The sequence below is a fragment of the Numida meleagris genome, chromosome 22, assembly GCF_002078875.1.
Source record: "Numida meleagris isolate 19003 breed g44 Domestic line chromosome 22, NumMel1.0, whole genome shotgun sequence".
Classification (NCBI taxonomy): domain Eukaryota; kingdom Metazoa; phylum Chordata; class Aves; order Galliformes; family Numididae; genus Numida; species Numida meleagris.
Window position 1 is genome coordinate 5,867,921 of NC_034430.1, and position 17,371 is coordinate 5,885,291.

The following is a 17,371-nucleotide window of genomic DNA, read 5'->3' on the forward strand; positions in this document are numbered from 1 at the left end:
CCATCTCACTGTGCTGCCCGTACTGACTCTGAACAGAAAACTGTGTTTCACAACATGAGCCAAAATATTGGCACTGTGGCATTTGATGATTCCCTGAGTAGAATCACTGGGAATGTTGTTGACACAAGGTATGTCACCTCCAGCAACTCTGGATAAAGGAACGGGCATCACTGGTTTGAAATGCAGCCTTCCCGGCAGGGTTAGGTGGACAAAGTGTTACCCTGGGGCCTCTGACAACCTTTTGACCTAATATGATATGGCCATAATGCTTTGGTTATTACTAAAGCTGGAGCCAGGAGCTGAATCTTTGCCTATAAAGTTTGGCATTTCTAAGATTAATCTTTCAATCCTGGGCTGAATCATCACCAGCCCTTCATAAAGCTACAGATTATTTGCAAAATGACACCAAAAAAAGTGGAATTTAACATTTAGTCTCAGCTTCTCTGAGAACACTTGATTTTTGCTTCTGGTCAGCCTTTCCCTGGCAGTGCTTTTCAAGTGAGTACTTCCTCATCCCATTCTAAATTGCTTGTTCTTATTTCTGGTTTCAGTTCTCCTTGTTAACCTGAGGTCATCAGACACTTGCACTTTTCACCACATCAGTGGAAACCAACAGACTGAACTACACTCTTCTCTTAATGAAAAGTGATTGATTACTGCCTCCATCCCCCAAATAAATACAATTTTACTTTTGGTTAAGGTGCTGCACTAAAGGAGCTTGGCTCTCACTTTACATTGGTTTGGGTTCATTTCAGCCCTGGACATGGTGTGTTGCTCACAGGAGAAAAGGAGAGCTCTGCAATTGTAGGTTTCTCTCCATCATTCCAGTGGAGCATGTTCCCCACTGGTAGTAAAGGATGAGAAGAGGCAGCTCAGCACCTCCCTGGTCTCCTCTGTAGGTCACTGTGTGTCATCCATTCAGTATTCATTCAGGGTTCATGGAACTGAGCCCAGATCAGTGCAAATCCCCATGTTCCTACCTATGTGGAGTGTGAGCCTCGCTTCCTTATCTCCAGGGTTCTCAAGGGAAGAAGAGAATGTGACTATTCCATTAGAAAGAAATGAGCAGCAGCTGAAAAATATGCGTTAGAACTTGGCCAAGACTGCATCATTCTGTTGTAGAGATGAAAAAGGCTTTACCTTTCTAGAAGCACAAAAGAATACAGCAGGGTAGAGCACATTCTGTTTCTTAGCACTGCTGCATTAGGAGCTACTGCCACAGTTTCAGGGACTGCTTTGAAGGCAAAGTCCATTTTGTGAAGTAGCCAGTTGTTTTGCAAGAATCATATATGCAAGAGTAGAACACCAATTTCTGTTTCTTTATTCCTCTGTAGTACATTATATTTCATTCTTTCAGCTTTGCATATGTCTGCACTTTAATTTCTTTGGAGGGTCGGTTTGTTTTGGACCTGGATGTTTGGTGCTGGTAAAGAGCAGATGCAGTTTCTGCCGTGAACTTAGCCAAATTTTCAGGAAACTGGATCTGGAATTAGAACTTGAATCTTAACTCAGCTTTAGAGTAGTCCAATTCATAAGCAATCTAAGGAATCCCCGCAGACTAAAGATGTACTAATTAAGTGAGAAGATACAGTATCATAGTATAGTAGGAAGTAATTACGTTAGTGAGATACTTATGTCCATGATGGAACCATAGTGGAAACTGTCAACTCAGTGTTGCGTTACGTACAAGACAAGACTATCTGCTTTATTTGCATGTGCTGTTTGCAGGACATGGTTCTATTTCATACAAACAAACAGAATCTGGATTTTAATATCATTTACTCTCCTTAATAAAATTCTGTGTTTTCATCTGCTTGATCCCACAGTACTTTTAAGTTCAGGTCTTTGAACAGTGTAGTGAGAGAAATGCCATTGTGGTACTCTGAGATAGTGTCCTGGCACAGAACATTGTCCACTTTCATGCAGTTTAACTCCTGTGCTGCTGGTAGCTTCTCTGCTTCCCAAGTTTCCTGAAACCGCACTTTATTTTCAGAATATGACACTGCATCTGGTGACATGCACCACTCTGTGTTCTCTCCAGGGAAGTTGTTACCAGTGCTGACTGAGAGGAGGTGAGCTGCTGTTGGCCGTGACAGAGATTCATCCTCTGGAACACAGTCTGTGTCAACTGTCACCGAAGACAGTAACAGTGGCAGTTCCGCTGTCTGTTGTCTATAGCATCCTCCTTGCTCCACCAAAGGCAGCAGCAGCTGTGGCAGATGCTCTTCACTTTCAACCCCATCAGTCCGCAACAGCAATTTCTGTATTTGCTCAGGGCTCCCATGTATGAGAGCTGACTCTCTCATGGCACCCCTGTCCCACAGTGCCACATTTGGCTGCTGCTCTTTGTAATTCCAATGGCTGCAGCTTTCGCCCAGCATATGACTGACAAACTTCCCACCAGCAGAGCTGTCTGAAGAAACTTCCTTTAGCAACTGGTTCGGGCGCAAATTACTTTTGTTGCTACAGTCTATGCCATTGACACACACACCGTAGGTCATGGAGAGGTTGGCAATGCTTTGCTCGGAAGTTTGAGGAGCATATCCAGCAGGAGCTGTACTCACTGAGCACAGCAGATGAGCGCCCTGGAACACTGGTAGGTTGGCTTGCTGCTGGTAGGTACTCGATGATGGATGGAATGGTTGTGGTGGCTCCAGAGCTTTGTCCAAACATAGGCCTACCTGTGGGAACTGCGCTTCGGGGATGAGAAGTGAAGGTTTGGATAAATTTATAGGCTTTATAATGTGTTCCACTGTCAGGGTTAGAGGCTGGAACGATGAGATCCCTCTGAAGTCCTGTTGAAGAAGACAAACAAGAGCTATCAACAAGAACTCCGTGGCTTTGAAGATCTGCTTGAGAGTCTTAGAAATTCCCTGTTCATCACAGAGGATTTGGACCAGATGACCTTTAAGGGTCCCTTCAAACTCAGACAATTCCAACTTAAACAATTCTATGAGTCTATGAAATTTTCTTTGGAGAAACACCAATAAGAGCCAGCAACCACCACTAGGCATTTGCCATGCTGATGAAAGACCTCTGTTGTTTTGTACGTAAATACATGAACTGAGTATTTCCAAATGGAACGTATAGAGCTGTAGTAAGACATTCAGCTCAAAAATCTGATCATGTCTCTTTGCCAGACTTTCATAATCCCACTCTTACGGGAGAGGAACACCCCTCACTTCACCATCATGCGTTATTCATATCATCGCCTTTTGGCAGTAAGCACATTTGTAAACAATTGTTGTCAAGGATGAAGTGCAGGAGGAGTAAACTTTCATCAAAAATCTCTGATGGACACCGTGAGAACTGCAGCCACTGCCATCGAATACACCAGCAGAGGGACAGTCTGATAGAATGGCATCTGACACTGAAGCGCGAATGAAGCAAATGGTGGAATTGAATTCCTCTGTGTGGAAAAAACTATGCCTATTGACATTCATTGACACTTGTGAGCGTTTATGGAGACCCAGCAGAGGATGCAGCACAGAGAGGCAGTAGGTGGTGTGTTTCAGCAGTGGCAGCAGCAACAGTGGGGCATCTCTGCTAGTGTAGGTTTTTATATGTGGCTCGAGACAATTCCTCTTCACTCAGTGCAGCCCAGGCAAGCCAACAGGTTGGGGACCGTGGCTTAGACAATGCTCTTGCATGCTCATGCGTCCTCCCCAACTAGCAATGCACAGTCTCAAGCATTTCAAAGATTTGCTGCAGTGACTTAAGAACACTCACCAAAGACATGGGCTGCGCGCTGTTTTGTTTGACATACTTATAGATCACATAACCAATAGCAGCAAACACCAGCCCAGCACAGAATCCAAGGCCCACAAAACAGTAGAAAAGCCATGTGTTATCTGGTCAGTGAAGGAAAGAACAAGGAGAAAATGCAGTATCAGAACTGTTGCATGGGATCATCCAAATGATCATAGGTCGCACTGGACAAGAGTTTTAAACTAGCATTGCTTCAACACCTCTGTAAAGGCTTTGTTATTATATATCAGCTGAAAATCAGTCTCTTCTGTGTACCCAGTATCCCAGGAAGACTTTTAATTGAGCAGAGTTAACAGCCTCACCTGGCAGTGTTTTAACCCCAAATACTTGAGATTTGCTGCTTCTCTCAAGTAGATATAGATGTACCGTTCCATTATATTCAGTGTCTGGGTCCAGATTGGAAACTTCAAATTCTTTGTTGTGCTCATTCTTTATCCACTATTTAAAACAAAAGCAAATGCTGTATGTCAGAAAGATTAAATACATACAACTTCCTGAATTCAGACTGCAAAATACAGCATATTTTATTCACTAATAAGGTTCTACAGGAAATGATCATTCTGTATAGTTCTAAATACACAATTTCCTTTCCACTATTACTGCATTTAGTTTTTGCATTTCAATTCATTGAGATTAGAACTACATCCCTTGCTTTTCCAGTCTCTGTCAGGTTTCCTTTTTGCTGCTTATACTGTTGAACTCTGGGTTCTTTCCCAAGTTATCAGAGAAATGCTTGAAGTTCCTCTTGTCTGCTGAATGTCAAAGGCTTAGAGTTCCACCTGTGGAAAAATCCCCTGTGGGATTTCTGCATATCAGAAAACTCATCCATTGTGTATCAGTTTCAATGCCCTTCTCCACCTGATGCAAAATGTGATCTACAGAAGTCAGTGCCTCACGCCCTGAGGTTGTCCATTACCTTTTGTTGTGTCCTTTGGTTGAATATTGTTAAGTGATAATCAACAGCACCGAATTTGCTGTAAATGTCCTCTATGGTTAGCTGGTGACCATCCTCACCTCTCAGCGGTGTATAGGGGGGGCGTATAAGAAACTTTATGGACCGTACATGAGGAATATACTTTACTTCTGGTGCTCCGATAATAGCTAGAAAATACAGAACAGAAAGCGTCAGCTGTTTAGAATAAAGCTGATATGTTATCAAGTTTTAAGTCTATCTTATACATGCACCCCAGTCTGTAAGTGATGATGTCTGCTTATATACAAAAAAGTTTCTGAGCTGTGTTTTGTTGGTCATAGGACAAATCAGGAGATGGGAAATACTGTCTTCCCTCAGGGTTCTGCTGCCTACAGCCAATGTTTGTCCCTGTAAATTCTTTCCCAAGGCTTTTCCTTAGGACCAAGTTCTCATTGTTCATATATTGGTTCCCTTTCCTTCATGCACGTGTGATGAGATGAGTGTCAGATCACACCAGAGGGCAGTAATGCCTAAATCCCTATTCCTACTTCAGATTTTGTCTTTAGGGCTGTTCAGCTCTTGTGTATCTACACTCATCTGCACTGAAAGGTGTGTGCAATACTGAACGTTTAAACAGAGGTGTAACTCAACACTGCTAAATATGATGTTTAAAAGCAGCATTCAGTACTCCTTCAAGGACATGTAGCTTAAAGAAGTCAAAAGAATGGTTCTGGGGAGTAGGATCACCTCACTGGGATTGTTAAGGCTTATGTTGCAATGGAAAGAGAATGTTTAATGATCGGAGCAATGATATGGCTCTTTCATAGCTTGATCTGTGCAAAGATGTGAAGGCTCTTCACTTCCGCTGACTGTTACTGAGTCCTTGCATTATTCTTTACACATGCAGTGGAAAAAGTTTAGACACAGTGTCAGCTAGAGAACTTCCAGAGGCTGTGTTGTGTGTCTGGTACAGCCCACTTGGGTGTTGGGAGCCCGGAGCATCTATCGATCTGGATGCTTGTTTGCTGGAGTTCATGTTTTGTGGCTTTGATGCCCGTATCACTGGTTGGGCTCAGGGTACCCATCATCTCTCTTACTAAGCTCCCCTGCCACTCTTCAACCTTCAGAGCAGCTCTTCCTCCAAAGATAAGACGACATTCTCCTGTAACTGCTGCCAGGCGTGACACCTCAGGGGTAGCCCTGCCCATGTGCTTGTTTGCTGCTTTGCCCAACAAGTCTTCGTAGAATCGTAGAATCACAGAATGGCTGAAGTTGGAAGAGACCTTAAAGACTATCCACTTCCAACCCCCCACCATGGGCTGGTTGCTCCCGAGCAGATTGGGCTGCCCAGGCCCCCATCCCACTTGGCCTTGAACACCTCTTCAGCCCTGGAAAGCTTTCACTCTCTCCCTAGCAAGCACAGAGTCTTGCAATACTGAAAATAGAGGAGACATGATCCCAAACATCAGCAAGACTTAGGATGAATCCCCAGCAGTGGTACGTACTCTCTTTTCTGGGTTCAAATCTCTCTGAGCGCACCCAGTTGGAGGAGCAGTGGTGGCCAGTGGCCCTCACCCTGGCATAGTAATGCTCTGTGAAGTTCTCTGTTTCACGAGTGAGATTGCAGAAGGGCTGTGTGATGCTCTGGCACTCCTGCTTGTTAAGCCAGGCTTTCTCTCCATACCTTTGACAGGACAAAAAAAATTTCAGGCTGTTTGGTAGAGCAGATGCAATACAATCCTTCTTTAGAATGATGCAGACAGGCTGTTCTGCCAACTCTCAGTAGTTTTAAAATTCATTATTGTAGTTAGCAAGTGGCTGGGAATTAAATGGCAATGAAACCCCCTCCCTGGGTACAGCCCTTAATCCATTCCCATTGGCACTTCTGCATGGCTATTGCTTTGAGGAAGGACAGCTTATTTCAAGGCACACACACACAGGAGCATCCTGCGAGCCAGCGACTGCTGGGCTCTGTGCTCAGCTCTGTCACCCAACAACTGCATGCAGATTTGCTGCTGAGTTTGCAGATCTCCTCAAATGCAACAAAACTGAGGTGTAGTAGAGGTCTGATTTCTTGTAGCTCTGGTGACTGGAGCAGATGAAGGAAATTGCTATTACTGGCACTTACAGATTGGGAAATAGCAGAACAGAGAGAAGTAAGTTGCTGAAGGCAAAGCTCTGTAATGGAGTAAAGCTGTCAACTCAAGGTGTAAAAGTATTGCTTAACTAAGCAACATCTGCCAATTTAAATAATCCTATCCTTTACTGAGTTCTCGTCTAAGCAGAACCATTTCTGTAACAGCAAAACAAGCAGTAGAAACAGCAACATTGACTTTTCTTTCATGGCCCTCCTCTCTGAGAGAAGTGGCCATAAAACCCACGAAATCCTAAAAAGAGGCAAACTTCACATACTGTTTATACTGGACATCAAATACAGTGCCAGGAGGGATATCTGCTTCAGTTTCCCATGTCAGGACATTCTCAAAGTTTGTAGAAGAAAATGCCGCACGTTTCAGACATGATGACCTCTTTGTAGTCGCAATGCCTACGGTAGCAAAGAAGTCAGTGTTAAAATGCATATTCTGGCACCTCAGCCCTCAGATGAACATGAATCCAGGGGTGCTCAGCCCTTTGGTGAACATAAGTAGCAGACATCCCACTCCCAGTTTGCTAAAGGGGGTCTGCAAAGCAGAAGCTTGAACAGAAGCAGAACTTGGATCCTGAGCACACACCGTGTAGGTCTTGCAGATCTTTGGCTCATCCCAAAGGAATGTAAGCCAGGAATTTATACAGAAGGGCCTCAAAACCTACAAGTCAGAAAGAGAATGCAGGAGTTCCTTATCAGGTTTCTCTTAAAGCAGCTGAGTAGCTGGAAAACAAAGAACAGTCTGATTTCAAGGCTAGATTCATGTCTAGGAATGCCCCTGCTTTCTGCCCGGACTCAGAAAAAATAATGTGCTGAGATCAGTTTCACACCACCATAGGTATGACAGCCATCAACCTCCCACAATCAAAGTTTTATGGGATGGAAACTGCCTGTGCAGGGTGACATGCCAAGGACCTGGAGCCCGGACTCTGCTCTGGGTGTGCCAGAGTGAAGCATGCAGCTCTCTGGGCTCCCTGTAGCACTCAGCCTGTCAGGGGCAGTGGGTTCTGGCTTTGCTAAGCAGCAGTGTCTGCTGTGCCTGACAAACACAGAGAGCACAGCAGGACCGCGATCCACCTGCAACACACTGACGCATCCTGGAGATGTCAGGTTCCACTCTGTCATGGGAACACACAGCGTAGAATTTCCTGAAGGCTGATTCATAAAACCGGGACAGTAACCTTCAGAACTGATAAGCTCTGTAAATTCGAACTATAGGCAAGTCCTCAAAGTTACACAGCACATACTTTACTCTTAACTCTTGCTTTTCAGTATCAACCAACTCCTTGAAGTAGTGTGGGCTTCAGCGTGATCTTGCTGGAAAGGAGCAGTCCCCTTATGGCGTTTGTAAATCAGTACATACCCCCCATCCCTGAACAAAGTGCTGTGCTAAGCAGGTAGAAGCAGCAACATTTCACAGATGGGAAAATTTAAAACTAGAATGGAGGTGACCTCGACAAGATCCTTTCAGTATCTAAGGGGGGATATAAGAAGAAAGGGAACAGAATCTTTAGCAGAGTCTGTTGTGACAGGACAGGGGAAATGGTTTCCAGCTAAAAGAGGGGAGATTCAAGATCTAAGGAAGAAGTTTTTTACACTACAGATGGTGAGGCACCGGCACAGGTTTCCCAGAGAGGTGGTCGTGCCCCATGCCTGCAGACACCCCAGGCCAGGGAATGGGGCTCTGAGTACTGATGGGGCTGTGGGTGTCCCAGTGTGCTGCAGAAGAGTGGGACCAGACAGCCTCAAGGGTCCCCTCCAACTCCAATAATTCCATGATTCTATGATTTGTTTGTATCTCTTTTAAAATCAGAGCTGTTCTTCTGTTCACATGCCTCATTGCATAAGACACAGGGGACTGAAGTCAGTAAATATCCTTTACTCCTGTAGGATTCAGCTTATATTATATCAGTGGCAAACACTTTGGATTGAAGGAATCTTTTCTTCTCTTTGAAAATATTAAAAGAGAGCAGCACAGCAGAGAGCTTTTGGACAGTCTTGAATGACAGCTACTTCTCTAGGTCTTACTTCAGAAAACACGACTGAACTACCTCCCCTAATGCAGATCCAAACTGAAACAACCACGATCACAGATAGGAGAGAAGCCAGGACTTACCGACCACTGAACACACAGCCAAGACGACCAGAAGTTTCTTCATGAATAGCAGTGCAAGGCGGGCTGGGAGAGCAGGCAGTCGATCCGGTGTGCTGGTGAATCACCTTTTACAACAGCTAAATTCTTGTTTGTGAGGCCAGGTTGGATTAGTTGCCCAGTAACAGGCTGCAGAGCTGCTGTCCCGCCTGTGTGCTCATCTGAGATCACCAGCAAAAGATCTGCACGCATGTGTGAGCAAATAAGAGAGAATATAAGGGACAAACAGGAACACTCCTTAGTATACACACCTAACTGTACAAAGGTGCACAAGCCAGAGGCTTAGAAAATCCCCGTCTTTTTTCTTGAAAGAGAGCCAAATGCCATTTTCCTGATAAAGAGCTTCCTGACAAAAAGCCCTAATTGAGATTTTTCAGTTTTGGAGCTTGCTTTTCTGGTTGGATAGCTTTAACTTGTTAAAACTCCGGAAGTGAAAACTTACTGCTGTGCACATAGCTAGTATTATAATTGCTACAAATAAGACACCTATTTCCCTAGGAAATACCTTTGGATATTTTCCTGAAATGAAAGTCAAAACAGATCAGTAGATGTTAAGCTCTGCTGTTATTCGTACTGGGCATGAATGGGAGCCAAATGACTCACATAGCCCTGCTGCAGCGGGCAGAGCACAAATCAGGTCTGCCAAGGCATCCATCCTGGTGGGTGGCTGCAGAGGTTCTTTCTTTCACATAGAAAGGAGGCTGCCTTCCTGTAGCAGGAGTGTGTCTTGCCCTTGTTTTTTGCATAGCTTTTCTCAGAGGCACTTGTAGACCTACAGTTAATTTTAGCGGCTGATGACAATATGAGGCTCTGTTTTGGATATCATCAATATCATCTGATAAAAACCACACATTTGTATGAAGTCTAAGCAAGAAACAGACATAGCTCCTTTTCCATTCCTTTCTTAGTCTTTCAGAGTGTTGTTCAGTTACATTTTCAACTTCTTCTCAGAAAAAAGGAAGACATTTCTTTCTCTAGTGAAAACCAGTAGCCTGTCTTCAGGAGCTGTGGATTTAGAACCACCAGAAGTGTGTAAAATCAGAAGAACTGGTACTGTTGCATGCTGCTTATTTTTCCTAAGATATCATAAGTGGAGCAGGCTTCACACATGTAGCCTACGCTTGAAGCTTAGAAAGCTCCCTTAGGCACTGCTTTTGAGTTTTTGTCATCTAACTACGCACCCAACACAGACCGGGTAACCTCACTGGGTTACTTTATCCCATGGGCATGGCAGCTGACAAAAAGAGGAAGTCCTGTCCTGAGTCCTTGGTTATGTGTAGGACTAACTGGACCACTGCATAAGGCTCAAATTCCCCCAGACTTCTTCAGCAGCTGAGCAATGGCCAGATTTTTTGGTGAACTGGATCACAGCTCTTCCAATGAAAAGGGAGAGCTTCTTTACTCATTACATAGCTACAGCCACTAGGTAGGGTAGAAGATACGGACTGGCAGAGGGAGCAAGGTGCTCTGGCTGTTCCTCATACTTCTCCAGTGGATAGAAGGTCTCAAGCCTGGGTGAAGAACATCCAGGAGTGGGATGTTGCCTCCACCAGTATGGCTCACCCAGCCTGCAGCCTTCCCCCCCCAGTTCCCATCCTGGGAGAACCTGGACAAGACAGAGAATTGATCACAGGCCCTTTTTGGAGAGCTGTGACATGTCCAAGTAATTTTGTAGAAGTTACACAACTTCCGAGCTTCCTGTAACTCGGGCTTAGGGGATTTTCTTGATTGCACAAGAAAATGGGTGGTAATTATATTTGGGTGATCTATATCTTTCTAAATTAAGAGGAGGAATTTCAGTACAGAATGAACCTAAGGATACTTTGGGGGTGATGAGTAAGAAATAGAGATTTCTAGTTCAGTAATCTTTTTTACCACCTCCCTCTTTTATTTTAAGGTGGGATTGTAATTAGTATATCTTGCTTTCCTCTTCTGAAGCAGTTCCCTGTACCTCATACCACTCCCTACCTCTTTCTGATGTTGTTCTCCTGATTCTTTAAAGATGTGAACATTGATACCCCTCCCTCATATGAAACAGTTCTGTTTTTCCCTCTTTCTTCAAACACATTGCTTTTCTCCATGTCCTTTTACTGGGGAAAAAAAAAGAAACCTAGAAGAATATGTTTCTATGAGATGCAAAGGGTGCAAATTAAAAACAATCTGAGGAAGCCAGTATTGTCTAGCGAAGAGAGGCCCTGTCTCTCCTGTGTCTTTTCTTGGTGGACTTCTGATTCGATTCTTTGCTCAGAGATAGTTGCAATCCTTCACTTCAAGTGACCCAGATGGTGACCTGGCTGGGAAGTCTCATACAACCTCACTCAGAAAAAAAGCAGTAGGAATGGGAAGCCTATGATGGAGTCCTGTTTTAAAATGTAATGCTTTTCAAGAATAGCTGCAGCCACTCTTTGTAGTTCTGTGAAATATGAAAGCACACACACACGGAGTTATCTATGACAATATTATTGCTTCTGCATACAGCATCTCTCAGACATCCTGCACAGCAGGGAAAAACAATATTTGTATAAAAAGCAAAATAAATAAATAAACATGCTACATATTTCTCACTTTGACTTTGGTTCATTCCACTGAAACACAGAAGGTCATCTCTGTAGGTTGACGGCAAATCTCAGGAGAACACAAGGCACTGCGTGTTTGCAGTGTGATACTTTCAGGAAGTATCACTGCATCCCTCACTCCTGCTGGGTTCAGATGGTGTCCCATACCATAGTTTTAATGTCTATCACAGCTGTATTTCTACAGAGGCACAGTTAATATACATTAGTTACCTAGCAGTAAAAATACACCTTTTGTGTCCCAAAGCCATATCTTTGATAGACCAGACATCAGTAGGAAAAACTCTATCTAGGTCAATAAATTAAAAAAACAAAAAACAAAAAAACAAACAAACAAACAAAAAAACCCAGCCCACAGCACTATTGGTTATTTGTCCTTGTTCTTGTCCAGGTATCCTTGCCTGGATTTACAGAGTTCTCTAGCATCTTCCAGGCATGCCACAGAACTGCAAGGGTACACTCTAGCTCCTTCTCATGTAATGTGAGTGCTGATAACCTTTGAATTTAAACTTCTTATCATATCTTTTCTCCATATCTGAAGTGCTAAATGCATCACTTAGCTCTGTGGATGCAGGAGGTGTCCCTTCTTTAAAATTTTCACTGTCACAGTCACTTGCAATACCTTCATCTTCTGCCACCTGTAATGTCTGAAAGTAAACGAGTTTCTCCATCCTGGGATCCTCGTTGAGCAGTGAGTTCTCACTGACCTGGACAGGCAGATCAAGTGTTGGTTTCTGGTAATATATGGTAAAATGATGATCTTTCCTATACAGGCAGTGCTCATCAGCTGGAAGCCTGGTGCAACTCCTGCTCATCGGTGTGTGAAGAAGGCTCACTTCCAGGCAGTCGTTGCTGTCTGTATCACACCATCCTTGTTCCCTGGGACCTGGGAATCTCACATCAGCGAGTGATATTCTTCCCAAAGAGGAATGTGATGAATGTGATGCCCTTTCATTTCCTTGGGATTGTGAGGTGTCCACCTCATTCTTTCTCTTGGGAAAGAAAGAGAAACCCAAGGCACTTAAGTCAAGTGTGGATCCACCACTCACAGAGAGACCTCCAGATATGGAGTTCAAGATAGTGTCTGCCTCAGCTGTTCCAGATGTTTGAAAGTTGAAGTGTCTCCTTGGAAACTGAGGCATTTCAGAGTATGGGATGAAAGTACTGTGATCTTCTTCTTCTTCCTCCTCCTCTTCTTCTTCTTCTGATGATGGTGGTAGGAAGGAAGCCATCCATAGTTGGTTGTTTTGTGCTAAAGTTTTGTTTTTCTTCCCTTGTGACATTGGCTTATCTGTGCAGATAAGATAGTCTGTGAGGAATTCATTTTCTCGGAGCTCACAGCAAAAGGTTGGTCCAGCAACTTTACAATTAGATAAATCCTATCAGAGAAAAGATACAAAATAGGTCAGTGATGCTTTTCAAAGAAAATTTTGGATATAGGACATGCCAGAATCAAAGCTGTCTTATAAAAGGACTTCTGAATGCAGAACTGAGAAGCACAGAGCATAAGCAACTTTTACACTCCTTCCCAGATACCCTCTGAAAATCAGCCAGACTTTGAACCAGGAAGGTACTTCAGCATTTGGGCCATACCAAAGCTTGAGGCATCTTCTTATGCTTAGCATCTTGTTTCAGCAGCCAGATGGTGGAGGCACTTGTCAGAAGGATGAGGAGGACAAAGACAGGGATCATGGCTGAAAAGGGGAACTTCCATTCCACTGGTGAAACAGAAAAAGACAAAAAAAAAATCTGGAAGGTGGTAAATTTTATGCGAATAATAGGCTCTTATGGTCAGCTTTTCTTTCAGAGATCTCTGAAATTGTTAAGGCTCAAGATCCTATTTTTCCAGAGAAAAGGATGACAGACATGCCTAAGACCAGCATTTAAGTCCAAAATGTTAGAAACGTTTGTTGATACCAGACAGTGACTTAATTAGAGCTGGTCAAAAATGAGGCTTTATTCACTTTTTTCTTTTTTCTAGGAGAAATTTGAAAATTTCCAAGGCTTTAGTGGTAGCATAACGCAAGTATAATAATTCAGGATTTTCAGGAAATATTTTAGGACTGGATATTTTTAATGAAAACATTGCTACAGACAGCAGAAACCATTCACTTGAAGATCCAAATCCAAACAATTAATTTAACAGAAAACCTTTTTTTTTTCTTCTCTGACAATCTCTAATCTCATTTCATGTCTTAACACATACTTCCTCAGGAAGGCCGTACCTTTGTGGTTTAACAGCATGCACACTGGCTGGGAGAATTTGCTGTGCTTGAAGTCAATACTTTGGATGGAGGATCTGGCATTGAGGCAGTAATTGCCTCTGAGTGCAGTGGTGTCGATAGTCACTGCCTTCTTCCTAAAGATACTTTTGTATTGCTTCTGTTTGGAAACAAAAGGAACAGAGAGTTAGAAAGATGAATCTTTCATTTTTGGGATGATGTTTCTCTACCCTTTCTGCCATGACTGTCATCATCCTGTTTGTGTGGTGCCAGTGGCATCCCTTCGTGTCTGTGCTATGCTCTTTGCTGCCACAGCTATGCTGTTAACAGTGCCCAAACTAGCTGCTCTAAACCTTGGATTTTTCTCTGACTGTTGAGTAGCCTCACCATAGCATCTAAATAGATAAAAATAGAAATAGAGTAAGAAATGGAACTACCAATAAAACAAGGATGCTGAATGTAACACACTCATTTCTTTTCTGGCTTTAGTTAACTCTGGTTTGACCATTTCAGTTTCTCTAGGCCTGGCTCCAATCACTCCCTGCGTAGATATTTGCAGCTATTTCATTTCAGCTGGGCACCATTCTTCCGTTTCACCTAAGTAGTACTGCTTTTACTGACCTTGTCTTCAGATCCAGCTTCCCAAAGGTTGAAGTCATACATCCAAGATAAACTCTCCACACAGATGGCCATAGGAAAAGTGGCATTCACATGGATTATGTTCTCCTTTACATTCACGTTTAGCAGTGGGGGAGCCAGTTCCACTATAATTGAGTGACCAGATATAAGAACAGTGCTTGCTGGCATTGTAGTTTCACAGAAGTAATGTTTTATTTGGTTGATCTAAACTTCTAGCTGACATTTTGTGGTGGACATGAAGGAAGGAGGAGGGCAAAGGAACTTCTCTTTTTTTTAATGTAACATCCCCAGTGATACTGTCTTTCTGTTGTGGTGAGCCTGAAACCAGTTCGTTCACCTAGAGCACTGATGAAACAAATTCTGATACCTGCTACAAAACTTAATTTCAAATCATCATGGCTCATTGTTGCTTGTGCCCACTCAATTCTGGCATTCATAAAGCTTCTTGTTTCTCTTTCTGCCGTGTGTGGTTTAACTGATTTGCTCATGCAAACACAGTTGCTGGGATGTCCTTTCAGCCAGGCTGTACTTAACAGACACTCACCATCTAAATGGTATTCCTTGAACTGTGATTTTACCCATGGCGAATGGAGTTGTCCAGAAGTGGCTTTTACTCGAGCCCGGAATTTAATGAAGAAGTTTGGAATCACGCATGTGAGGTTGCAAGAGATACTGTGAATATTTTTGCAATGAGGAACCTTTATCCATTTGTCCATGTGTCCCTTGCTAAAACAAGAAATAAATACGCCATATCAACTGTGATCTCTTGTTATAATTCATACAGCAAGTGAAGGAAATGTTTTGCAGGATGGATGTTGAATCTTGCTGAGAGTTCAGGGCACTTTCCAGACAGAAAAGGATTGGCTTTGGTGAAAGAATGCAGTCAGACCACTGATCATAATGACTCTGATTAAGCACATCCACAGATGTTTGCCCTGTGCCATACTTCCTATCGCACTCCCTTTGTAAGCACTCACCTTTCATACCTCACAGTGTATGACACATCTGGTGGAGATCCTTCTCCTGGAGTCCATGTCAAAATCATATCAAAATCCTTTGACAGTAATGTAACATTTTGAGGAGGAGGAAGCTGACCATGACCTGATCAAAAAGGAAAATTAAGTGAATTATTAAACATTGCTTTGAAAATAGGAAATATCACCCATTTTTTACCAAGCTGGTTTCAAAATTCGGGGCATAGCAGCTTAATTCATTTATGACTATAAACTGTAAACTAGTTGGGGAAAGAGGTATGTCTGTGCTGTAGTTGCGTTTTCTTTGCCTCTTACAAAACATCTTCATCTCAACAGCTGTCAGAATTAGTTCTGAAATGTGTGTGAGCCATCCAATTCTGTAATTGGAGCAGCATCCCCCATAGTCTCACTGGATTCTCCTTTGATCTGTTTTACAACTCTGCAAACTCCACCCTGACTCCCTTGTTCTCTCACCTCCTGGCCCTGAGATCAGACACACACTACTGGGTCACTCCACCCATCCAATCCCAACTCATAAAGGCAGATGTGCCACAAGTACAGCAGGATGCAGCATGCAGACTCACCACTTGTACTGTTTGGCACCGATTGTTTCCAGTAGATAAACACGTACATTGTTATCTTCAACAAGACACATTCAATAGTCAGATAGGTGGCACTGCTGCCCAGAGGGGTTGTGGGTGCCCCATTCCTTAAGGTGCCCAAGACCATGGAAGGGGCCTTGGGCAGCCTGAGCTGGTGGGGGGCAACTAGCCCACAGCAGGGGGTTGGAGCGGGATGGTCTTTAAGGCCCCCTCCAACCTCAGCCATTCTATGATTCTTTGATTTTAAATTGCCATTCCTTTACAGTGAAATGTTTTACCTGATGAAAATCATTCCCATTCTCACTGCTTTAAACATGTCTGCTATGTCTTCCCTCCCACAAGCAAAACCACATAGCTCAGCAAAGTGAAAGTGACAAAGCCATAACGTACCTCTGGGCTGCCACAGGAAGCACAGAACTGCCAGCACTCTGATTCTCCAGGCAGACATGCTGAAGCAGAACTTTTCCACATGTAATTTATCTCTTTCCTTGCTACCTTTTCATCGTACTGTTTTCCTGTACCAAGTTGTATGAATGGCGGAGGAGCATGTGGTTAATCACCGGCACGCATGTGCACAGCCTCACTTCCTTGTGCAGCCCGAACGTGGCACTACTCATTGAACTGAAGAGGGAGCAGAGGTGAGACTGCTTGGGATGAAATCAGAAATGCTGCAAAGATTGCAACACAACGCCCTCCGGTGTAACAGAGCTGATCTCTGGTACAGCCTATGTGAGAACAGAATATGGCATGAGCCCTCTCCTCTGTGGCACCTCATAAAAAGTGACCTTTGGAATTTACCTGTGTGGCTGTCAAATATTTATAGAAATCAAATAACGTTTTACTGAATGAGATACCTGATAATAACCTAGCAGGTATAGTTATGGTATAGTTATGTCAGTCTCGTGCTTATGAGGAGCCAAGGATTTTCTCTCAATGTATGTTATCAGGCCAAGAATACGTTTTACAAGGTACAGAATGATCCCGGTGTGGAAAGCAGAGTGCAGAGCTGGGATGCTCCATGTTTGGGTTTTGCTCTGAACCAGGATGAATAGGACAAAGGGGAGTGGCAGCAACTAAAAGAGGGGAGATTTGGATTAGATGTTACCAAGAAATGCTTTAGTCAGAGGGCGATGAGGCGCTGGCACTGCTGCCCAGAGAGGTTATAGGCGCTCCAACTCTGCAGGCGTTCAGGGCCGGCTTGGGTGGGGCCTGAGCTGGGCCGGGCTATGCAGGGCTGTCCCAGCTCCGGCCGCAAGGGGGCGCTGCCGCCCGGAGAGATGAGCCGCGTTCCGGCCGCGGACACTTCCGGAACCTAGTGCCGGGCGGGGGCCGTGTGTGCGCCGCCTTCAGTGCTGTTCGCTGTCCCTGTGTAGTGCGATTGG

General features: G+C 43.8%; 3 protein-coding genes across 4 annotated transcripts in view; 1 reads left to right on the forward strand and 2 right to left on the reverse strand.

Annotated features, from left to right (window-relative positions):
- The window catches only part of GRHL3 (grainyhead like transcription factor 3), a 106,655-nt gene that overhangs the window by 36,399 nt on the left and 52,885 nt on the right, over window positions 1-17,371 (forward strand). The gene's annotated exons all lie outside the window — the stretch shown is intronic.
- On the reverse strand, window positions 1,299-11,298 carry IL22RA1 (interleukin 22 receptor subunit alpha 1). Of its 2 annotated transcripts, XM_021375287.1 has the most exons (7): window positions 8,944-11,298; window positions 7,094-7,226; window positions 6,187-6,365; window positions 4,685-4,869; window positions 4,071-4,206; window positions 3,730-3,851; window positions 1,299-2,795 (listed from the first exon to the last, which is right to left on the reverse strand). In XM_021375287.1, exons 1-7 carry the CDS (start codon window positions 8,984-8,986, stop codon window positions 1,788-1,790), a joined length of 1,806 nt encoding a protein of 601 aa, XP_021230962.1. In that variant the 5' UTR covers window positions 8,987-11,298; the 3' UTR covers window positions 1,299-1,787. The 2 variants fall into 2 exon arrangements, with proteins under 2 accessions (XP_021230962.1, XP_021230963.1); XM_021375288.1 differs by lacking the exons at window positions 6,187-6,365; window positions 7,094-7,226.
- Window positions 11,424-16,612, reverse strand: IFNLR1 (interferon lambda receptor 1). Its single transcript, XM_021375293.1, has 7 exons — window positions 16,380-16,612; window positions 15,391-15,514; window positions 14,958-15,139; window positions 14,396-14,538; window positions 13,778-13,934; window positions 13,146-13,270; window positions 11,424-12,931 (listed from the first exon to the last, which is right to left on the reverse strand). The coding sequence occupies exons 1-7, from the start codon at window positions 16,435-16,437 to the stop codon at window positions 12,014-12,016; spliced, it is 1,707 nt and encodes a 568-aa protein (XP_021230968.1). The 5' UTR covers window positions 16,438-16,612; the 3' UTR covers window positions 11,424-12,013.